At 35.0% G+C, this 25,913-nt stretch overlaps 1 protein-coding gene across 1 annotated transcript in view; it reads right to left on the bottom strand.

Annotated features, from left to right (window-relative positions):
- The window catches only part of PGM2L1 (phosphoglucomutase 2 like 1), a 69,240-nt gene that overhangs the window by 26,610 nt on the left and 16,717 nt on the right, over positions 1-25,913 (bottom strand). Inside the window, exon 3 of the mRNA XM_061201250.1 lies at positions 1,062-1,229. Within this exon, the coding sequence (XP_061057233.1) occupies positions 1,062-1,229 (168 nt within the window). The remainder of the gene's footprint in view (positions 1-1,061; positions 1,230-25,913) is intronic.

Here is a 25,913-nt window from a genome sequence, read left to right as displayed (position 1 = left end):
TCTTCCATTATAGCTTTTCTTAATAACCATGACTTTGGGGGTCTTGAGTTTGTATCTAGTGGAGGACAAGCTTGTTTACCTCCTGAAGCCTGTCATTACTGTTTGTTAATTTGAGGATAGGGCTGCCATGGGGCTCAGAAGGAAGAGACTTGAACACAAGCAACAAGTTGTATTTGTGTGGCAGAGCTGGACTCAACCCAACTGCCAAGTTAGTATTGTTAGACATTTCACTTTACAACACAAAAATGAGTTGGTGTCAAAGATTTTAGAATTATGCAAAGCTAAATCTAGGAAGAGTTTAGAGAACCATCCAGCCAACTCTCTCATTTTAAGAGTGAAGGATTCATATAGCCCAGAGTACCTTCCCAAGGTCATCCATCCAGGGCCAAAGATAAGACAAGGATCCAAATGTACTAGATCCCAATTCAGTGCTCTTCCTACTGTGTACTACTGTCTCTGTTCAACAAATTTTGGATTTCATCCTTGTTATGTTTCAATACTCTATTGATTTATTTTAGGTTTAACTGATAAAGAATTAACATTTCAGAAGTGTTAAGATTGATCAGTGTCGTTATTACATATATTAATCACCTGCCAAACACACTGGCTCTCCTAGGATGTAGCTGGTATGCCAAATGTAAAGATTATTGTGTGTGATCACTTGGTTTTATGATTATGATGTGTTTTAGTAAATGCACTAGTTATATCCTTGCTGATGTATTTTTGCTGATCTTTCATAAAGTGAAACTTTTGTTGTAATGGTACGTATCAGACTGTAATCAGTGTTACAAAATCAGTATTCTACGGAGAATGAAAAAATAAAGCACTAACTGGAAAAAAAAAAAAAAAAGGTCAGTCTGTGACTCTAAAGATACATAAATGACCTCTAAGATCAGTCTTGTGCAAGACCAAAGGTCAGAATTTATTCTACATTTTAGAGTATCTTGCTGGATATAAAGCTTTTTTTGTTTTTGTTCTTTTTTTTTTAAGAAAAGAAACTAATTTATAAAGCAAAAAAATAGAGTGATAAAAGTACACATATTATAATTTATAATACTTACCTGTGTTGATTGTATTACTGTAAGATCATTAATATAGCAAAATCCTGCCCCCATAGCAGAACGAAGTCCTGCAGTCCCAAAAGTCATTCGGCAACAAAGTCTATCTCGCAGCTCCTTGTTCATCCCATTCCTTAACAGATTTTCAATTTGCTCTTTTGTTTTGGGATTCTATAAAAAAGATGTATTAAAGGTTAATCAGGATCACAAGTAGAGTCCTAATATGAAGCCCTTCTGAGGAAGCAATAAGTATTATTCATACATAACAAGGTTCTACGTTGACTATAAATTCCACAGTGCTACTTATTATTATTAGTATGTATAATAAAAAAACACCTGCCATTTATTGAGTCCCCAAAGAGGCCAGACCCTATTGAGTGTGATTTACATATCTCTAATTGTCATATTTTTAAAATAATATATTCAAGAATTTTTTTAACAAATTGACAAGAGCTATGGATCCAAAATAAACCTCTTAGTCAAAAATGATATCAATTAAAGTCTATGTTAAGTTTTAAAAGAAATATGGAAGCTATTAGATAAGTGCCATCAAAACATGCCTACTAAATATTTCCTAAACATCTGTAATTCAAAATGGCCAGATAAGCCTTACTGCTCTTTAAAGTCACAGAAAACCGTTCAACTTATCTACAGCAAAAGTTGACCATGAAAAGGTCTTAAGTGTTAAATGTGGACTTGGTTAAGAGTGAGAATGAAAATTCAGTCCAAATTTGGCTTGTGAAGCAAGACATGCCAACATCTTTATTTTAGGGTTCGTATTTCATTAGCACATACTTCAACTTATTTTCATAAAGCTCAGGGTGCCTGTAACTGAAAACAGTGCTTCACAAATGAGTAGCAAGTTTTGAATAGAAATGCAATTACAATAAAACTTAAATGGAATTTTCCAGTATTTTCTTTTTAGGAGAAAGAGTCAAATAATAAGAAAATAAGGTAAAGCATAACTTCTCTCTTCCATACCATACATAATATGGATTTAGTCCATACTAACTGCATAGATTGTCTACATCTACAGTCTATATAATGACAATGAATATTCAGAATGATAAACCAAGGCACTTGAAAGATGCTAAATATTAGACTATATTTGTACTTGTAAAGAAATAAAATCATATTAATATATAATTTAAACAAAAAGGTATTCTGGGGATAGTGGAAATTAAAGTAACCAGAGGACATGTCACAAACTAATGAGAAGCCATGGAAATTTTGATCAATTGAAATTGTAATCTACTTAAACTAGATAGATAATAAAAAAAAGTGTATATATATATATATATATATATATACACACACACACACACACACACACACACACACACATATAGAGAGAGAGAGAGCGCGCCTTAACTCAAGGAGTCTCTATTTCATAAATGGCACAAACTAACAAATATAGAGCCTACATTAAAATATGAATAGCTATTAAGAGAATAATCTAAACAATAAGATTATCTGGGCTACTATATATTATTCTAATGTCTAAGATATCGCCAGATTTGATACAGAGGACAGAGACTTGAAAAGAGTTAACATTTAAAAATAGGTTAGGGCTTCCCTGGTGGCGCAGTGGTTGGGAATCGGCCTGCCAATGCAGGGAACACGGGTTCGAGCCCTGGTCTGGGAAGATCCCACATGCCGCGGAGCAACTAAGCCCGTGAGCCACAATTACTGAGCCTGCGCGTCTAGAGACTGTGCTCCGCAACAAGAGAGGCCGCGATAGTGAGAGGCCCGCGCACCGCGATGAAGAGTGGCCCCTGCTTGCCACAACTAGAGAAAGCCCTAGCACAGAAACGAAGACCCAACACAGCCATAAATAAATAAATTAATTTAAAAAAAAATAGGTTATAAGAAAGACAAAAATTGAAAAGACTGAAAAACTTCAGTACTATAGAGGGTACAAGGCAGTGTCATACAGTTAGTGGCACTGAAATTGGGATAGTCTTTTTAGAGTGATTTTGCAGCAATTATCAATATTTAAACTGCATATGCCTTTTGGCTCATAGATTTCTCTGTCCACAGTAATACCTTCACATGAACAAGATTCATTCATACAAGAATATTCACTGCAGTATCTTACTGGTAGTAGTATTATTACCATTGTGTTGATGAAGCGATTAAGATTTAGAGAAGGAGCCTCGTAACACTGAGCTAATATTGAGGGTCTAGACAGGATTTGAATCCAGGTTGGTCTGGCTCTAAAGCCTATACCATCTCACTATAAACAAAATAATTATGTAGGGCAGGTTAATAATGCTTCTAATAATAATTTAACCCCAGCTACAAAGCAAAAAATATTCCTTTTTATTACAGCTGTATAAATATAAAAATGATCCACCAGACATGAATGCTATTAGGTTACTGAGTATACTTCCTAATATTTATTGCACAGCTACTAGAGTAGGGCCTAAAAATTCTATTTTCTGTTATACATCACAACCAGTTCTAACCTAATTCCTGGTTCTGAAAAAGCCTGTAAATTGGAGAAAAATAAAAATGGGTAAAGAATCATGATGCATTAGAAATAAGCAAATCTTTATGGTAAAAAGAGCTAAGTGACTAGGTGACAGTTATTTGAAATCTACTTTAAAGTCAGATTTCTCTACTATTTCATAGCTAGACATTAAATTAGATGTTGATGTTACAAACATTTAAAAATGTAATTAAAAGTCTACCTATGTAGCCATGATTATCATATATTTTCCATTTGGATGATGAAATTACATTTGTATTTTGTTGTTAAAATCTTCAAATAACCATGATTTTTAAAAACTATAATATATGAAGATTCTCAAGAATTACAAAATTATTTTAAAAATACTATTTCCACAAGGAACTAAGATATATTAAATGAAAAGGAAGGCAAAGCAGAAGAGTATATAAGGTGTTTAAATTTGTATAAAAAGATGTATATGTATACTTATGCATAATTCTAGAAATACTCCATGCAAATATAAGACACTACAAATAGTGATTATCTATGATGGGAAAATCAGGGGCAAATGCTGAGGTAGAAAGGATTATTTTTATTGTACAGTCTTGGTTCTGATGGGCTATTTTATGTATGTATTACTTATTTTATGGTAAAAATTATATAGATATCCATGGTGGCTGAGAAAAACTACTACTTGTGTATCTACATGAATACTTTTTACCTCACAAACTACTCTCTTTTTCCTACCCACAGAAAGCTGTTAAGAAGATCCGAATCTATAAAACATATATTAGCGCTTTCTCAAATACAAATTATTGTTTTCTTTCTAAATGTGCACCCTTATTTACAATTCACTCATTACTTGAGAGTAGGAGAAGCCTTATCAGCAAAAAAAGAAGAAAATTGTTCAACTGTTAAAAAAAAAAAAAGCACCTCTAAAATTAAAATGTAAGTCAGTAGGAAAGTTGATTTACATACTTTTTAGAAATGTACTTATTGACCTACTATATAAAATTAAAATTAATTATTTAGAAAGTAAAGGTATCCAATCTGAACTAAATTTGCTCTTAACTAGCATATTTTAGAATCCTAATAATTTTAGTACCCTAAAAAAGTAACCCTGAAGAAAATCCAAAGACATTTTAGCAACTACTAGCATGTTCTATACTTCATCAGAAATGAAGCTGGTTGTTTAGTATGAATCAGTAAGCTAAAGAATACAGAATTAAAGCCATGCATTATTTTCAAATTTTACCTGTATACCAAAAATTTTCCTTTGGTTCTAATCATATGGATTGCTGCAACTTTATATGGCTGAAATGAAGACAAGAAAGTGTCTTCTTACATAATACTGTGCGGAGTTTTTTTTTTTTTTTTTTCCATATTGTAGGTCCATAAGACCCAAATTCAAAGAAAACATGAAAGAACTGATTTACAAAAAAGGCAACACTTTAAATATATAGAAGTGCCTCTTCTAAAAAACTTAACTTCTTATAGACTTTCATAACTGTGAAGAAAGCTCACATCAGCCCAAAATCACACCAACTCTGCCTGCCATGAAATGAAAGTATTAGCGTTTACTTATGAAGGCTCATTTTGGACTCACCCAAGCTTTTCTGAACCTATTCTGTTAATAATTAGGGGGCTTCTGTATTATTTATGCATAACAAATATAAATGTGTATAAAAGTATATAAAAAAGTATGTAATCGTCATTAAATAAAACAAATCAAGTTTGCCAAGGAGGAATTCACCTGTAAATCTTCTTTCCTACTACTTTTATAAACCTAGTATTTTTATAATTCTTATACAGTTTGAATCTCTATTAATATTCTACTACTAAACCTAACAGCTTAAAAGCAATCTAAAATATGAATCTCATTGTTTAGAAGATTAGAACAGATCTAAAAGAACATATATTAACAATTCCAAATCTTAATATTGTTAAACATCTAAAGAGGAGACAACATATAAAATTGATTTTTTAGTAACTCAAATATATCTAAAATTACAAATCTGTAACACTTTTAAATGCTTCTGACAGAGATGGATGTCTAAACAATAAATATCAGTTTTATATTAACTACAGAGAAAAAAATTTAAGTTTATTTCTAGACAGAAGTTAAAATAGGAAACTGCAATCTGAAAATCTGAAGGGTGAATGCAACTGACATTTACTTCTGAGGGTCAGCCAGCTTGGAGATCCAAGTCTAGAATCCTGAAGCAGAACATGTTTTCCAAACCAGATGCTTCCTGAGTCCAAAATACACTCTTTTTAAACCAACAATTTTTTTCCCTTTAAAAGGATTTTGGTGTAATTCTAAATTTAATTTCTCCAACTTAAAAAAAATTCTAGAAATTAGCATATGGTAAATGGGCTTAGATAAAACACTTGAATGACTATACTTGTCATATAAAGTGAGATTTACTTAATAATAATTGGTTTAATAAAATTTGAATAATAATCACTGAGTGAATATAAAAATCATATCCAGGAAATAAAGAAGCTAACTACTCCAAAAGTAGAAAATAAGCTTTAAAATAAAATACATTGAGGGCAGACAGCAGAAGCAAGAAGAACTACATTCCTGCAGCCTGTGGAACAAAAACCACATTCACAGAAAGACAGATAAGATGAAAAGGCAGAGGGCTATGTACCAGATGAAGGAACAAGATAAAACCCCAGAAAAACAACTAAATGAAGTGGAGATAGGCAACCTTCCAGAAAAAGAATTCAGAATAATGATAGTGAAGATGATCCAGGACCTCGGAAAAAGAATGGAGGCAAAGATCGAGAAGATGCAAGAAATGTTTAACAAAGACCTAGAAGAATTAAAGAACAAACAAACAGAGATGAACAATACAATAACTGAAATGAAAACTACACTAGAAGGAATCAATAGCAGAATAACTGAGGCAGAAGAACGCATAAGTGACCTGGAAGACAGAATGGTGGAATTCACTGCTGCAGAACAGAATAAAGAAAAAGAATGAAAAGAAATGAAGACAGCCTAAGAGACCTCTGGGACAACATTAAACGCAACAACATTCGCGTTATAGGGGTCCCAGAAGAAGAGAGAGAGAAAGGACCCGAGAAAATATTTGAAGAGATTATAGTTCAAAACTTCCCTAACATGGGAAAGGAAATAGCCACCCAAGTCCAGGAAGCACAGAGTCCCATACAGGATAAACCCAAGGAGAAACACACCGAGACACACAGTAATCAAACTGGAAAAAATTAAAGACAAAAAAAAATTATTGAAAGCAGCAACGGAAAAACAACAAATAACATACAAGGGAACTCCCATAAGGTTAACAGCTGATTTCGCAGCAGAAACTCTACAAGCCAGAAGGGAGTGGTATGATATACTTAAGGTGATGAAAGGGAAGAACGTACAACCAAGATTACTCTACCAGGCAAGGATCTCATTCAGATTCAATGGAGAAATCAAAAGCTTTACAGACAAGCAAAAGCTAAGAGAATTCAGCACCACCAAACCAGCTCTACAACAAATGCTAAAGGAACTTCTCTAAGTGGGAAACACAAGAGAAGAAAAGCACCTACAAAAACAAACCCAAGGGCTTCCCTGGTGGCGCAGTGGTTGGGAGTCTGCCTGCTAATGCAGGGGACACAGGTTTGAGCTCTGGTCTGGGAAGATCCCACATGCCGCGGAGCAACTAGGTCCGTGAGCCACAACTACTGAGCCTGCGCGTCTGGAGCCTGTGCCCTGCAACAAGAGAGGCCGCCACAGTGAGAGGCCCGCGCACCGTGATGAAGAGTGCTCCCCGCTTGCCGCAACTAGAGAAAGCCCTCGCACAGAAACGAAGACCCAACACAGCCAAAGATAAATAAATAAATTAATTAATTAATTAATTTTAAAAAAAAATTAAAAAAAAAACAAAAAACAAACCCAAAACAATTAAGAAAATGGTCATAGGAACATACATATCGATAATTACCTTAAATGTGAATGGATTAAATGTTCCAACCAAAAGACACAGGCTCGCTGAATGGATACAAAAACAAGACCCATATATATGCTGTCTACAAGAGACCCATTTCAGACCTAGGGACACATACAGACTGAAAGTGAGGGGATGGAAAAAGATATTCCATGCAAATGGAAATCAAAAGAAAGCTGGAGTAGCAATACTCATATCAGATAAAATAGACTTTAAAATAAAGAATGTTACAAGAGACATGGGAGGACACTACATAATGATCAAGGGATCAATCCAAGAAGAAGATATAACAATTATAAATATATATGCACCCAACATAGGAGCACCTCAAAACATAAGGCAACTGCTAACTGCTATAAAGGAGGAAATCGACAGTAACACAATAATAGTGAGGGACTTTAACACCTCACTTACACCAATGGACAGATCATCCAAACAGAAAATTTATAAGGAAACACAAGCTTTAAATGACACAATAGACCAGATAGATTTAATTGATATTTATAGGACATTCCATCCAAAAACAGATTACACTTTCTTCTCAAGTGCACACGGAACTTTCTCCAGGATAGATCACATCTTGGGTCACAAATCAAGCCTCAGTAAATTTAAGAAAATTGAAATCATATCAAGCATCTTTTCTGACCACAACGCTATGAGATTAGAAATCAATTACAGGGAAAAAAACGTAAAAAACACAAACACATGGAGGCTAAACAATACGTTACTAAATAACCAAGAGATCACTGAAGAAATCAAAGAGGAAATCAAAAAATACCTAGAGACAAATGACAATGAAAACACGATGATCCAAAACCTATGGGATGCAGCAAAAGCAGTTCTAAGAGGGAAGTTTATAGCTATACAAGCCTACCTCAAGAAACAAGAAAAATCTCAAATAAACAATCTAAACTTACACCTAAAGGAACTAGAAAAAGAAGAACAAACAAAACCCAAAGTTAGCAGAAGGAAAGAAATCATAAAGATCAGAACAGAAATAAATGAAATAGAAACAAAGAAAACAATAGCAAAGATCAATAAAACTAAAAGCTGGTTCTTTGAGAAGATAAACAAAATTGATAAACCATTAGCCAGACTCATCAAGAAAAAGAGGGAGAGGACTCAAATCAATAAAATTAGAAATGAGAAAGGAGAAGTTACCACAGACACCACAGAAATACAAAGCATCCTAAGAGACTACTACAAGCAACCCTATGCCAATAAAATGGACAACCTGGAAGAAATGGACAAATTCTTAGAAAGGTATAATCTTCCAAGACTGAACCAGGAAGAAATAGAAAGTATGAACAGACCAATCACAAATAATGAAATTGAAACTGTGATTAAAAATCTTCCAACAAGCAAAAGTCCAGGACCAGATGGCTTCACAGGTGAATTCTATCAAACATTTAGAGAAGAGCTAACACCCATCCTTCTCAAACTCTTCCAAAAATTGCAGAGGAAGGAACACTCCCAAATTCATTCTATGAGGCCACCATCACCCTGATACCAAAACCAGACAAAGATACTACAAAAAAAGAAAATTACAGAACAATATCACTGATGAACATAGATGCAAAAATCCTCAACAAAATACGAGCAAACAGAATCCAACAACACATTAAAAGGATCATACACCACGATCAAGTGGGATTTATCCCAGGGATGCAAGGATTCTTCAATATATGCAAATCAATCAGTGTGATACACCATATTAACAAACTGAAGAATAAAAACCATATGATCATCTCAATAGATGCAGAAAAAGCTTTTGACAAAATTCAACACCCATTTATGATAAAAACTCTCCAGAAAGTGGGCATAGAGGGAACCTACCTCAACATAATAAAGGCCATATACAACAAACCCACAGCAAACATCATTCTCAATGGTGAAAAACTGAAAGCATTTCCTCTAAGATCAGGAACAAGACAAGGATGTCCACTCTCTCCACTATTATTCAACATAGTTTTGGAAGTCCTAGCCGTGGCAATCAGAGAAGAAAAAGAAATAAAAGGAATCCAAATTGGAAAAGAAGAAGTAAAACTGTCACTGTTTGCAGATGACATGATACTATACATAGAGAATCCTAAACATGCCAGCAGAAAACTACTAGAGCTAATCAATGAATTTGGTAAAGTTGCAGGATACAAAATTAATGCACAGAAATCTCTTGCATTCCTATACGTTAATGATGAAAAATCTGACAGAGAAATTAAGGAAACACTCCCATTTACCACTGCAACAAAAAGAATAAAATACCTAGGAATAAACCTACTTAGGGAGACAAAAGACCTGTATACAGAAAACTATAAGACACTGATGAAAGAAATTAAAATTGATACCAACAGATGGAGAGATATACCATATTCTTGGATTGGAAGAATCAACATTGTGAAAATGACTATACTACCCAAAGCAATCTACAGATTCAATGCAATCCCTATCAAATTACCAATGGTATTTTTTACAGAACTAGAACAAAAAATCTTAAAATTTGTATGGAGACACAAAAGACCCCAAATAGCCAAAGCAGTCTTGAGGGAAAAAAGCAGAGCTGGAGGAATCAGACTCCCTGACTTCAGCCTATACTACAAAGCTACAGTCATCAAGACAATATGGTACTGGCACAAAAACAGAAATACAGATCAATGGAACAAGATAGAAAGCCCAGAGATAAACCCATGCACCTATGGTCAACTAATCTATGACAAAGGAGGCAAGGATATACAATGGAGAAAAGACAGCCTCCTCAATAAGTGGTGCTGGGAAAACTGGACAGCTACATGTAAAAGAATGAAATTAGAACACTCCCTAACACCATACACAAAAATAAACTCAAAATGGATTTGAGACCTAAATGTAAGACCGGACACTATAAAACTCTTATAGGAAAACATAGGAAGAACACTCTTTGACATAAATCACAGCAAGATCTTTTTTGATCCACCTCCTAGAGTAATGGAAATAAAAACAAAAATTAACAAATGGGACCTAATGAAACTTAAAAGCTTTTGCACAGCAAAGGAAACTACAAACAAGACGAAAAGACAACCCTCAGAATGGGAGAAAATATTTGCAAACGAATCAGCGGACAAAGGATTAATCTCCAAGATATATAAATTTGGGTTGGAATTTAATCTGAAAAGATCTCATTCTAGTATATAGCTTTTCTATGTGCATTTTTTTAAAAAAAGAAGAAAAAGAAGAAGAAAGGAAAGATCTCATGCAGCTCAATATTAAAAAAACAAACAACCCAATCAAAAAATGGGCAGAAGACCTAAATAGACATTTCACCAAAGAAGACATACAGGTGGCCAAGAAGCATATGAAAAGCTGCTCAACATCACTACACTAATTTTTAGAGAAATGCAAATCAAAACTACAATGAGGTATCACCTCACACCAGGTAGAATGGGCATCATCAGAAAATCTACAAACAACAAATGCTGGAGAGGGTGTGGAGAAAAGGGAACCCTCTTGCACTGTTGGTAGGAATGTAAATTGATACAGCCACTACGGAGAACAGTATGGAGGTTCCTTAGAAAACTAAAAATAGAATACCATATGACCCAGCAATCCCACTGCTGGGCATATACCCAGAGAAAACCATAATTCAAAAAGACACATGCACCCCAATGTTCATTGCAGCACTATTTACAATAGCCAGGTCATGGAAGCAACCTAAATGCCCATCGACAGACAAATGGATAAAGAAGATGTGGTACATACATACAATGGAATATTACTCAGCCATAAAAAGGAACAAAATTGAGTCATTTGTAGAGACGTGGATGAATCTAGAGACTGTCATACAGAGTGAAGTAAGTCAGAAAGAGAAAAACAAATATCGTATGTTAGCGCATGTATATGGAACATAGAAAAATGGTACAGATGAACCAATTTGTAGGGCAGAAATTGAGACACAGATGTAGAGAACAAACATATGGACACCAAGCGGGGAAAGCGGTGGGGTGGGGGTGATGGTGTGATGAATGGGGAGATTTGGATTGACGTGTATACACTGATGTGTATAAAATGGATGACTAATAAGAACCTGCTGTATAAAAAAATAAATAAAATTCAAAAATTCAAATAAATCAATAAATAATAAAATACATTGTTATCATTTAAGTATAATATTGATTATGCCAATATTAGTGTGAAATATAAAAACATTAATCATTTTATTTTAAAACTTAAGATTACATAAAGTCTTTTTTTTAACTTACAGATTTTTTTCTAACAAAGCTCAGTCTACTTAGTCTACTATGTTCCACTCTTCTTCCTGGACACACAACTAGAATATACTTTCCAGCCTCCCTTAGAGCTAGTTGAGATCATGCGACGGAGTTCTGGTCAATGGATCTGAGTAGAAGAGATGTGTGGCATTCCAGGCCTAGCCCATTAAACACTCCCTTACCCCCGCAATCCTCTCTTTCCCCATCTACCCACGAAAGAGAGAGGGCTCCAAGGACTTCCAGGAGTATGTACCATCAAGATGGAACAGATGATTCACAGAGCAAAATTCCTCTCTACCTCCTACCTCACAAATACTCCAACAAATTTTGGAGTATTTGTTACCACAGTTAACCTGACCTGTTTAATAAAATTAGTATTCAGAGAGGAATACTCGCATACTCCTCAAAACTTTTTTTTTAATGGTAGATTGAAAGAAATCACTTCACTTTCTATGTTTGTATCTTCAGGGCTTATGCAGTATCCTGGTTGGGCTTACTCTTTCCGTAATGTTGTTAGTTTCTTTAAGAGACTAAGATGTAGAAGACTTGAGTTCTTTACTCAGTCTCTTCTATCAAATAAACTATGAGCCCTTGGACAGGTCACTTCTCTCTGAGGCTCATCAGTACAATTTAGGGGTTGGAATTTAATCTGAAAAGATCTCATTCTAGTATATAGCTTTTCTATGTGCATTTTTTTTTTAAAAAAGAAGAAAAAGAAGAAGAAAGAAAAGATCTCTTCAAACCCTAACATTTTGATTGTTAGACTCACTTTGGAATCTAGTCAACAGTTCAAACTCCTTGTCGCTCTCTACTTAACTTTTTCTCCAATGAAGTTCATACTTGGAACTTTGTTTTGTCCAATAAAATACATCAATTTATTAAATTTTTTTCAATCAAGGACAATTGCCAATTGCTAAGAACTGAGTATATCTTGAGTACTACCATACACACTCCTAATTCCAATCAAAAGCAAAAAAACTTAGAATTTTAACTGGATTATAAACAGACACATACATAAGTTTCCTAAGGTGTTTTAAAAGTTTGATAATAAGTCAGGAATCTGAGGACCCCAAATTGGTAATAGCACCCAACTGCTAGATGTCTCCCAATATTTCTCTCTCCTTTAATCATACAGTTGGGCACATACATGGCAGCCCAGCTAAGGGCTATACTTCAGTCTACCTTATAGCTAGGTGTGACCACGTGACTAAGTTCTGGCCAATGGAATGAAAATGGGAATGACATGTTCCACTTTCAGGTCTTTCCCTGAAAAGGATTAAGTGTACACTCTCCTGAGTCTTAGTCCTCTTCCCATGGGCTGAAGACATCTTGAATCAATAGTGGAAGTCACATTTTGAGGATGGCACAGGTACCCCATACCAACCCTGGACTGCCACTGACCTCTGAGTGTTATGAGAGAAATTATCTTCTCTCTGCTTTAAGCCATTACATTTTATAGCCTTTGGTATAACAGCTTAGACTGTACCCTAATACAGTAAGTGGTGTTTGTGTCCCAATGGGAAATAAGGTTGAGCCTTCTTGACGCCCAATTATAATATTTCTTCAAAACACTGAATTCCATCCCCTATCATTCCTCCTTCTCCTACCTATCCAAGCATTCTTCCTGCCATTCATACATTAAAGCAACATTCATCAAAGTCCTTATTTGGCAAATATTTTGAGGGAAATAACTATACATTTTTGCTATTCTCTAGTTTTCCTATAACTCTAAGTGCAATGTCACTCAAAAATAAGTATTAGGAAAAAAGTTAACAGATGATAGTGGGCATTTCCTTAAAAAGAGTAATCAATTACATAATGGGGGTGGGGGTACCTTCAGTTGATAGTAGTGACCATATTTTAAACAACTTTGTATTCCCCACAGTACCTAACCTGTACTTTGTACACAGAAGATGTGTTGACTATGAGTCATTAATAGTGACAAAATAGCCATGTTCTTTCAGGAAACATAAATATTAGGGAAAGAAAATATCAGAACAGGTTTAAGTTATCATGCAATCAAACATAAGAACCCCCAATTGAAATGAATTTTCTAATTAAGTGGATATAATTTTTAAGATAAAGGCCTTTGGAAAAATAATTTCATGTTTTTCTTTGAGGCTAAATTAAATCACAAATATATACTTCACGTGATCACTCAAAAATATTACTTTAATTATTACCATATCTTCAGTACCGAGAACAGAACCTGGTACCCAGTAGGCACTCAACAAATATTTGTTGAATTAATCAAAAATATTTACTTATTAAGCACACACTATGCGCTAGGCACAGGAAACACTATAGGGAAGAAGACACTGTCTTTGCTCTCACAAAGCTCAAGATCTACTGAGGCATAAAGATAAGTAAAAGGGTAATTACCACATTGAATATAAAAAATATTAAAATAGGAGTAAGTAATAGGGTTCTCTAGGAGCACACAAGATAAGTCTCTAACCCAGAATGGATTGAAAGATAGAGAGCAGAGTCAGGGAAACCTAACTGGAGGAAGTAATATCTGAAGTGAAAAATGAGTAGAAATTGGAGGGTAGAGGGTGAGGAACAAGTTGAGGGTAGAGTGATAGTGAGTTCAGCATTAGACTTATTTATTAAATTTGAAATGATATCTATAGCCAGCATGCCAACTATTAACTTCCCTACCCAATAGCCCCTTCCTAGTAACCAAGGAAATAAAAATTACCATTTTCACTTAGAAACTTTATTAAGAGTTTTCAAAATTATAAGCCCAGTGCTGGAAATGGAGGGTATATAAATCACTATGGCAGGGGTAACAAACCACTCCAAACTTAGCGGCTTAAATCAATAATCATTTATCTCTCACAGTTTCTGTGGGTCATGAATTCAGAAAGGGCACAGCCAGGATGGGGCTAGCTGGGGCTGTCAATAGGAATACTTATAGTGGACACTATCTGTGACATGGTTCCAAGGGCAAGTATCTCAAGAGCAAGCGAGCCAGGTGGAAACCACATTACCTTTTATGAACCAGCCTTGGAAGTCAGGAAGCTTCACTTCCACTGTACTGCATTTCTGGAGACAGTTACAAAGGTCTACCCAGGTGTCAGGGGAGGAGATATAGATCCTACCTTTCAACTGAGGTGTGCCAAAGTTATAGCACGTGAGATGGGATATGTATACGATATGAAAAAGATAAATGCATATGATGCCAAAAAATGATATATAGTGATATAATATATATGCATATATATCATATATATGGGTGCAGCCATCTTTGAAAAATACAATCTATCATAGAGGGAGTATAAACCGATACAATATCTCAGATGACAACTTGCCAATGTTATAAATAACTTAAATATTAATAGCCTTTGATCCAGCAATTCTATTTTTAGAAACTTATTCCAAGGAAATAATCATAGATGCATGTTAAAATTTAGTCATGAGGATATAAAATTTGTTATTGTATTATGTCTGTAATAGTAAAAAATATATATAAGCAAACTACATATCCAATAGAAAACTGGTTAAATAAAAAGTATGATGTAATAGTGCACTAGAATAGTATATTAAAAATAACTTTAGAATTCTATGATATGGGAAAAAATTCTTGATATATTAAGGGGGAAGTATATACACCATATGTGCAATATGATTTCAAATTTATAAAATGGATACATACAAATGCACAGAAAAATAAAACTAAAAGGAAACAGACTGTTTTTTATTAATGGTCATTAAATTTTTATTCTTTATTTCCTTATATGGAAGGATGATATAATCAGGGAGAAAAGTTTAGAAAGTACAAATTAACCCCAAACTCTTTTACCTGTGGATTGATGTCATTCACCAGTTTAGGAAATTTCACAGCTGTTGTCTCTTCAAATGTTGTTTCTAGTTCATTTTCTTTCCTCTCCTTAAGAGATTTCAATTAAATGTATGTTGGAACTTTTTCACTGTATCATCTTATGTCTTATGCCTTCTTCTTTATTTTTCTCTTCATCCTTTTGTCATTCCATCCTTCAATTCTGAATATTTTCTATGACCTATCTTCTAGTTTACTAATTCTCTCTTCAATTCTGTTTGAAATGTTATAAATTCATTCACTGAATTCTTGATTTTGGTTATTGCACTTTTTCAGATCCATAATTTCTATTAAGATCTACTATGTCTTTCTTATATCATTTTCATTTCTCTGCCCAATTTTTAATTGGGAAGTTGACAAGCATAGTTATTTTAAAGTCTGCATTTGGGACTTCCCTGGTTGTCCAGTGGTTAAGACTCCATTCTCCCAGTGCAGGGGGCCCAGTTCGAGCCCTGGTCAGGGAACTAGATCTTGCATGCCACAACTAAGAGCCTGCATGCTGTAACTAAAGATCCCGCACACCGCAACGAAGATCTCACATGTGGCAACGAAGATCCCGTGTGTTGCAACTAAGACCTGGAGCAGCCAAATAAATAAATAAATATTAAAAAAAATAATACTAAAGTCTGCATTTGATAACTGTAGTATAAAGAGCCCCTTCAGGAGTTTCTATTATCTGTTGGTTCTTCAGGTTCTTGTTCATGTTGACTTGTTTCCTTGCGTGTCTGGTTATCTTTCACTCTGTATTGAACACTATATTTGAAACATTATTAGTAGGAATAATTTGAAACCTGGGATGAAGGTACTTCCCTCTAGGGAAGATTTTTTTTTTTTTTGCTTCTTCCAGGCACCTGAAGACACTAGTAATCCGGGTTTACCTTAATTCACTTTTCAGGCTCCAAATGACTCAGAGCTGGATGCAGTCTGTGTGCAGGATGTTTAGTTCAAGTTCACCAGTATTCACAGGGAAGTATTCACAGTATTCACAGTATTCACCAGTATTCAAGTGGAAGTATTTTCAGGGTTCCCACCTATGGTAGGCCCTAAATTCCAATATTTGTCCCTCTATCCTAGCAAGGCTAACAGAAAGACTGCTAAACCTCTTGGCTGCCCATCCTGGATCAGAAAATGAGTACAGGTCAAAGGTGGCCCTAAATGCTAAACTCAACCTCTCTGAATTTCTGTCTTCTTCCAGATCGTGAACTGGAAATTCCTGACTAACCTGCTGAGTCATTAACACCTATAAATCTATACTTTGTCTATCTTTTCTAGCTGTTAGAGGAAAGTTGTCCAAACTACCTCATCTGTCATTACTAGAACCAGAAGTCCTTCTACTATACAATACTGTTCTACATAGTATAGTTTTATATACATTTAACTTACACATATGCAACTATATGTACTTAGTCCTACCTCCCAAAGCACTGCTAAAGATTACATTTTGTGCATGTGCTTCATTATATATGGTGAATTACTATATACATTATTATACAGTAATGTTAACTGTACCAAGATAGATACCTGAAGTCACATATTCTGTAGTTCATAGGCAATTTAAGATTTTCCAAGTGTAATTTTTTACTTTATGAAATTTTTGTTATTTATTGACTTTAGAATCTAACTCCCAAGTAAGACAAGAGTCTACTATATCAGGGATATTCTGACACTGAAGTTTTCTATTAGGGATACTTTAGACATTTTAATTCTGAGTAGGAGCTTAAACAAGATGACATCTAGGTCCCTGTCAACTGAGATTCTGTAATTCCATACTTAATTTAATTTGTACCAGAAAAAGATTCATGGCCTGATGTTTAATACGTATTTTGGAGTGGTGAAAATACTAACAATCAGGAGAAACTCCCATCAGCATGAAAACTATCAATGGAGGAAACAATAAGACGGGTTTTATTTCTTTTTTAATAAGGCCCAATTTTCATGTGCTTCCAAACTCATGCTACAATTATGGTCTGACTGCATTTCTCAGAAATTAAATATCTCTATCTCATATATATGTCATCTTTACATATGCTACAGAAATAATCCAAAAGAAAAAAAAAAAGCTGTATACAAAACAAGGCTCTCAGCATTCTTGAAAATAGCTTTTAAAAAATCAGAAACACCTTACTGTATCTATATGAGACGATGGATGTTAACTACACCTACTGTGGTAATCATTTCACAATATATATAAATCAAACCATCATGCCATGTACCTTAAACTTTTTTTTTTTTGGCTGCACCATGCAGCATGCAGGGTCTTAGTTCCCCAACCAAGGATCAAACCTGTGCCCCCTGCAGTGGAAGCATGGAGTCTTAACCACTGGACCCCAGGGAAGTCCCGTATACCTTAAACTTATACAGTGATGTATGTCAATTATTTCTCAATAAAACTGGAAAAAAATCAGAAACACTAAGATGTTCAACAAACAGAAAATGTTAAGTATGACATATCTACCAAGTATTATCTGTCAATAAAATTATAATTATGTTCTGCATGATAAAAATTACATAAATAAATACAAAAGACAAACTGAAAAAAAAAAAAACATTTGTAATCAAAACAACTAACAACCCAATTAAAAAAATGGACAGAGGACCTAAACAGACATTTCTCCAAAGAAGACCTACAGGTGGCCAACAGGCACATGAAAAGATGCTCAACATCGCTAAATATTAGAGAAATGCAAATCAAAACTACTGATATAATGAAGTATCACTTCACACTGGTCAGAATGGCCATCATCCAAAAGCCCCCAAATAATAAATGTTGGATAGGGTGTGGAGAAAGAGGAACCCTCCTACACTGTTGGTGGGAATGTAAATTGGTGCAGCCACTATGGAGAACAGTATGGAGGTTCCTTAAAACACTAAAAATAGTTACCATACGATCCAGCAATCCCACTCTCAGGCATATAAAATCCCACTTTTCTGGAAAAGACGAAAACTCTAAGTTGAAAATATACACACACTCCAATGTTCATAGCAGGACTATTTACAGTAGCCAAGACATGGAAGCAACCAATGTCCATCGACAGATGAATGGATAAAGATGTGGTGTATACATATATACACACAATGGAATATTACTGAACCATAAATAGAATGAAATAATGTCATTTACAGCAACATGGATGGACCTAGAGATTATCATACTAAGTGAAGTCAGACAAAGACAAATGTCATAGATGTCACTTTTATATGGAATCTAAAAAAATGATACGAATGAACTTATTTACAAGACAGAAATAGATTCACAGGCATAAAGAACAAACTTATGGTTGCCAAAGGGGAAGGGGGGAGGGATAAATTAGGGGTTTGGGATTAACAGATACACACTACTATATATAAAATAGATAAACAACAAGGTCCTAACTGTATAGCATAGGGAACTATATTCAATATCTTGTAATAACCTATAATAGCAAAGAATCTGAGAAAGAATACATATATGTGTATAACTGAATCACTATGCTGTACACCAGAAAGTTAACACAACATTGTAAATCAACACTACTTCGATAAGAACAAAAAATAAAATAAAATAAAACCATCTGTAATATGTAAGTTAACCAAAGGTTTATTTCTTTAAAATAAATAAAAAAGGGAAAAGATCAATGACTCAATAGAAAAATAGACAAAAGATATGAAGACAGTTCATAAAAAAGGAAATGCAGATAGATGTCTTTTGTGACATCTATCAAAATGAAAGTATGAAAATATATTCAGCCTCATTTTTAAGAAAAATTAAAATTAAAATATAGTTTTCATTTTTCACATTGGCAAAGAAAAATATTTGATACTACATTGTGGTGCAAGAATTTGGGAAAGCAGGCACTTTTATATATTTCTGGTAGAAGAATAAATTGGTACACCCTCTCTGGAGGGCAATTTGGCAATATCTATCAACATTTAAAGGCACATAACCTGACTCAATATTCTGTTTCTAGGAATTGATGTCACAGAGATACTGAAAAACACACGTCTAAATGTGTGTGTGCTACAAGCATTACCCTGATTGCAATATCAAATAACAAAACCAAACCATAAATGCCCATTAGTAAGACACTGGTTAATTAGTTTGGATATCAATTTAATGAAATACTATCTAGCTCTTATAAAGAATGGAGCAGTTCTATATATACACTGACAAAAATATTTAAAGTGGGGGAAAAAAGCAAAGGGCAGGACACTGGCAGGATAGTATACTAGTATTTATATTAAGGAACAGGTTAAATATCTGTGAAAATATGTACAAAAAGCTAATAATAGTGTCTCTGGGTAGGAACACTTAGATGGATATGGGGAAACAATTGAGAGGGTATTTAGTCAAGTACCTTTTGAATTTGTGTATGTATGGCCTATTTGTTTAACTATATAAAATTACATAGGCTAGAATTCCATGCTATGAGCATGGAAATGTTGTGGTAAATAGAAAAAGAAACAAAAATTTAAGCACACTGTGCTAACAGGCAAAGAAAAACTAGATACACTTACAGATAAAGACTAAGTGGGAGGGACTTTCGTGGTGGTTCAGTGGTTAAGAATCCGCCTGCCAATGCAGGGGACACGGGTTTGAGCCCAGGAAGATCCCACATGGCACAGAGCAACTAGCCCATGCACCACAACTACTGAGCCTGAGCTCTAGAGCCCGCGAGCCACAACTACTGAGCCCGCATGCCACAGCTACTGAAGACCGTGGACCTAGAGCCCGTGCTCTGCAATGAGAAGCCACTGCAATGAGAAGCCCGCGCACCGCAACGAAGAGTAGCCCCCGCTCTCCGCAACTAGAGAAAGCCTGCGTGCAGCAGTGAAGACGCAACACAGCCAAAAATAAATAAATAAATTAATTAATTAAAAAAAAAGACTAAGTGGGAAAGAGAAAAATGTAAAAAAAAAAGATGTCATATTATAGTTTAATTTATATTAATATATTAAAATTATTTATATATAAAATACTGATGAAGGAAAAAGACCTAGATATATGATTTTCCACAAGACTGCCCCCACTTCAGACATTAGTCCCAAGTCCCAGGCCACCCTTACTTCTTACAGATTGGCTGTAAATCTGGGGTTCCCATGATCCCCTCCTCAGGTTCAATAATTGTCTAGAATAGCTCGCAGAACTCGGGAAAACACTTTACTTGTGTTTCCCAGTTCATTATAAAGGACACAACTCAGGAAGAGCCAAAGGGAAGAAATGAACAGGGCAAGATACATACCCAAAACCCAAGGTATTTACCCAAGAGTAAAGCATGGAAAGATAAGAGAGGCTGAGAGACAAAGAAGATACAGGGTGAAGGCTTAACACATTTAAGAAGATTCCCTGAAGGAGGAGAAAGATAGAGAACACAGCAAAATTGTTGTTCTCCTCTTCTACCTACTTTCACAATTTTCTCTTTATCTATGTTTTCCAGAGATTAACACCTAGAAACATTATAGCTAATCTTTTGAAATCAAGACAAAAAGAAAATTATAAAAGTAGGTAGAAAAAAATTACCTTCAAAGAAATGATAGTCATTCTAAATTGACTTTTCAACAGTAACAATGTAAACTGGTAGGCAATGGGATTATATCTTTAATGCACTGAAAGAAAAAACGGCCAATGTTAATTTCACCCAGCAAAAATATCTTAGAAGAAACATTGTAAAATAAAGACATTTTCAGACAAAAACTAAGAGCTCAATGTCAGATGGAAGTAAAATGATCCCAAATGGAAGGTTTGAGTTGAGAAATGAAGAAAAAAGGATATATAGATTACTCTACATAAATATTGACTATAAAAAGAACATATGGTAGGGCTTTTAAAATATAGACTAATAAAAGTAAATAGTGTTCTAAAATCCTTCTGTTATCTGAGAGTTAGATAAAGGTATTGATTAACATCTAAATAACACAATGGTCAAAAAAGAAATAACAGCAATTAGGAATATTTTGAATTAAATGGTAATGAAAATACTACATATGAAAAATGTATGGGTACAACTAAGTAGTAGTTTGAGGGAGAAAAGTGTACATATCAGAAAAGGCTTAACATTAACGATATAAACATGCATTTTAAGAATGAAATGAGGACTTCCCTGGTGGCACAGTGGTTAAGAATCCGCCTGCCAATGCAGGGGACATGGGTGGTTCGAGCCCTGGTCCGGGAAGATTCCACATGCCACAGAGCAACTAAGCCCGTGCACCACAACTATTGAGCCTGCGGTCTAGAGCCTGTGAGCCACAACTACTGAGCCCACGTGCTGCAAATACTGAAGCCCACGTGCCTAGAGCCCGTGCTCTGCAACAAGAGAAGCCACCGCAATGAGAAGCTTGTACACCGCAATGAAGAGTAGCCCCCGCTGGCCACAACTAGAGAAAGCCCGCGCACAGCAACGAAGGCCCAATGCAGTCAAAAAAATAAATTAATTAAAAAAGAAAAAAAAAAAAAGAATGAAATGAACAATGGAAGGACCAAGAGGACATTATGCTAAGTGAAATAAGCCAGTCATAGAAGGACAAATACTGCATGGTTCCACTTATACGAGGTATCTAAATTAGTTAAACTCATAGCAACAGAGTAGGATGATGGTTGCCAGGGGCTGGGGGGAGGAGAAAATAGGTTGTTGCCGTTCGAAGGGTATAAAGTTTCAGTTATGCAAAAGGAATAAATTCTAGAGATCCGCTGTACAACTCTGTGTCTATAGTTAACAATACTGTATTGTGTACTTAAAAATGTGTTAAGAGGGTAGATCTCATATTAAGTGTTCTTACCACTAATAAAAGAAAAAAGAATGAAATGAATAATAAAATTGACAATGAACAAAAACCCCTAAACTGGAAGAGCATAAATTAATGAACTAGAAAATAAACATCAAAAGAGAGTATATACAGGGACTTCCCTGGCAGTCCAGTGGTTAAGACTCCATACTTCCAATGCAAGGGGTGTGGGTTCGATCCCTGGTCAGGGAACTAAGATCCCACATGCCATGCAGCGCAGCCAAGAAAATATAAAAAAATTAAAAAAAAAATTTTTTTAATAAATAAATAAAAGAGTATATACAAAGCAAAAAATTTGTTCTTAAAGAAAAAAGAGAAGGCACAAATAAATAACATCATGAAAGAAAAACAGGTCAGTGCTAGAGATACCACAGATATTAAAAAGATAAAAGGATATTAAGAACAATTTTGTACCAATAAATTTGAAAATTTAGACAAAATGGACAATTTTGCTCAAGGAAAAAAAACCTGATTAGAATTATAAACGTGAAAGAGATTAAATCATAAAATGTTCCTGCAAAGAAAGCTCCAGTCCCAGCTGACTTTAATGGCAAATTCAAAAGTATATTTAAGAAATAAATCATTCAAATCTTAAAAGAACTCTTCCAGGGAAGATAAAAAGAGGGTACACCCATCAACTCTTTTCCTGTGTTTAGCTTAACCTTGATACAACAACCAAAGATATCATAAGAAAGAAAAATCATAGTCCGACCTCACTAATGAACACAGGTGCAAAAATCCTAAATAAAATTTATCAAATCAAATCCAGCAATATATAAAAAGGATAATAAATCATGACAAAGGTGAATTTACACCAGAATATAACATTGGTGTAATATTTGAAAATCAGTCAAGGTTATCCACAACATTGACAGGTTTAAAAAGAAAAATCAAATGACAATCTGAACAGATAAAGTACCTGATAAAGTTAAACATTTATTACATATGATAAAATCTTAGCAAACAAGGAATATATACAAACTCAGGATGCATGTGCTAAGATCCTGTTAAGATCCTCCAGAGATCGTTTTAACTGGATGGTTGTGTCCCTCTCTAGCTGCTATAGGTACTACTGCTATGAGTTCACACATGCAACCTTCTCTGGAGAATTGCCTTGGGATGATCAAAGGCAGCTTATGCAGAGGACCTGAGGGTTATACACACCTTTCCCCCACAGCCAATAGCTGTCTGCTATTGGTGTTCCCCACCAATAGCAGCCAATAGCTGGTCCCCCACCAATAGCACCAATAGCTGTCTGTTACAGGTGTCCCCCACCTGTCTGCTGCAGGAGTATAACTCTGTTATGCAATTAATACTCCAGAGAGCATAGAATCGAGCTGAGATTAAACTTCACCTGAAACTATCATTGCTTAGTTCTTTCCTTTCCCTAACTTGATTCCCTCACTCCTTTATAGGTTTCTCCTGAGAGCATTCCTTTTATAAATCATTTGCACAGAAATTCCTATCTTTGCTTCTAGGGAACTCAACCTAAAATACATATAAGTAAAAGTGTTTAAACTTTCAACTTTTAGCACATGAGGAATAGAAAGGAACTTCCTGAATCTGATAATGGCTAGCTATGAGGAGGAGGAAGGTGGGGGCGGGGAGAAGAAAATCCTACAGTCCTAGACAAACCTGTAAAGCAAGAAAAAGAGACAAAAAGTACAAGAATTGAAAAAAAAGAAACAAAACTCACATAATTTGGAGATGAAATGACTGAACACATTAAAAAAATCTAAAAGAGTAAATAATTTTTAGAATTAATGTTAGAATATAGTAGAGTTTTTGGATACAAGGTCAATATACAAAAAAAAAAGAAATAATTTTAAATGGTGCAAAAAAACATCATGTACCACCTGTTCCCTGTATAGCCAAGTAAACTCCAACCATATTTGACCTTCCCCCAGGTGACAACTATAACCTCTAGACCAGATTTGAAAAAAAAGAAGGAAAACCAAAATCCACAAAGACCTTAAGGTCCTGGAGAGTGAACAAACGCAGATTTGATTCTAAAAGGGAGTTAACACTTGGGAGAAGGAACCAGCATGGGATGTTTCCTGCTTTTATGGCTTTTGAGAGCAGACAGTAGTCAGAGCCCTGCGCTGTGGCTGAAACACCAATGGAAATCCCATGGTCCTTGTGGCCTGAAGAACCAGAGCACAAAATTCAGGGCAACCACAGCCACTGGAGTATATGTCCAGAAAGGAGAGAGTTAGAGAGGAAGAACGCCACATTCTGTGCATAAACTCTGTCCAAAACTCTAGCTGACTCCTGTACTACATATGTGTGGGACAGACATCAGCTAAGGATAAAAGAAGAAACTGAGATTTGAGCAGCCTTCCAGGAAACAGAGTTTGCAGTTTGAGTTGAACCAAGTTAATTACATGCTAATATAAACAAAATAAACACTCTCCTGAGGAATAATGGATTCCAGGCTCTCCATAATAAAACACTCATAATGTCCACGATGCAATCCATAATTGCTAGACAAATGAAGAACTAGAGAAATGTGACCCATTCTCAAGAGCAAAGATAATTAGTGGTGATCAACCCTAAGATACCCAGATGTTAGAATTAACAGACAAGGATTTAACACAGCTATTATCAGTGACTTAAAGAAAAATGTTCTTGCAATGGAGGAAAAGATGAGACATCTCAGAAAAGAAATAGAAACTATACAAAAGAACCAGATGGAAATTTTTGAACTGAAAAATACAATATCTGAGATTAAAAATTCACTGAATGGTCTTAATAGCAGAAGAGAGATGAAAGAGAAAAGCGTCCATGAACTAGAAGACAGATCAATAGAAATTATCTATTCTGAAATACAGAGAGAAAAATGTTAAAAATAAATTTAACAGAGCCTCCGAGATCTAAAAGACAATACCAAGAAATCTAACATATGTATAAGAAAACTAAGAGAATTCATTGCCAGTGAATCTGTATTAGAGTAAATGCTAAAGGAAATTCTTCAAGTTGAAGGGAAGTGATACCACTTGGAAATTTGAATTTTTAGGAAAGAAAGAGGAGCCCTGGATATGGTAGACAGCTGGATAAATATAAAAAGACTATTTTTTCTTCTTAATGTTTAAAATGCATAGGACTGATTAAAGCAAAAATTAAAACACTTTTATAAAAAGTGATACAAATGATAAAGGATGGAGGTGGTATTGATGATAAAACATGGGCCAACATTGTTGCAAGAATTTACAAGGAGTGGTATAATATTAACTCTAAATAGACTGAGAAAAGTTAATTTTCCAAAATTGAAACTAATGAAACAAAATCCCCAAAGCCCTTTATCTGTTAAAGAGATTGTACTTGTTCTCAAAAAGCTTTCCATGAAGAAAACTCCAGGCCCAGATGGTTTGGGTGGCAAATTCTATCAAACATTTAAAGAAATAAATACCATCATACAAAAACACTTTCAGAAAATAGAGCAGGGGGCTTCCCTGGTGGCGCAGTGGTTGAGAATCTGCCTGCCAATGCAGGGGACACGGGTTCGAGCCCTGGTCTGGGAAGATCCCACATGCCGCGGAGCAACTAGGCCCGTGAGCCACAACTACTGAGCCTGCGCTCCGCAACGAGAGAGGCCGCGAT

Source organism: Eubalaena glacialis, chromosome 10, assembly GCF_028564815.1.
Source record: "Eubalaena glacialis isolate mEubGla1 chromosome 10, mEubGla1.1.hap2.+ XY, whole genome shotgun sequence".
Lineage (NCBI taxonomy): Eukaryota > Metazoa > Chordata > Mammalia > Artiodactyla > Balaenidae > Eubalaena > Eubalaena glacialis.
Note: the sequence above shows the minus strand (reverse complement) of the source record. Positions and strands in the feature narration are given on the sequence as shown.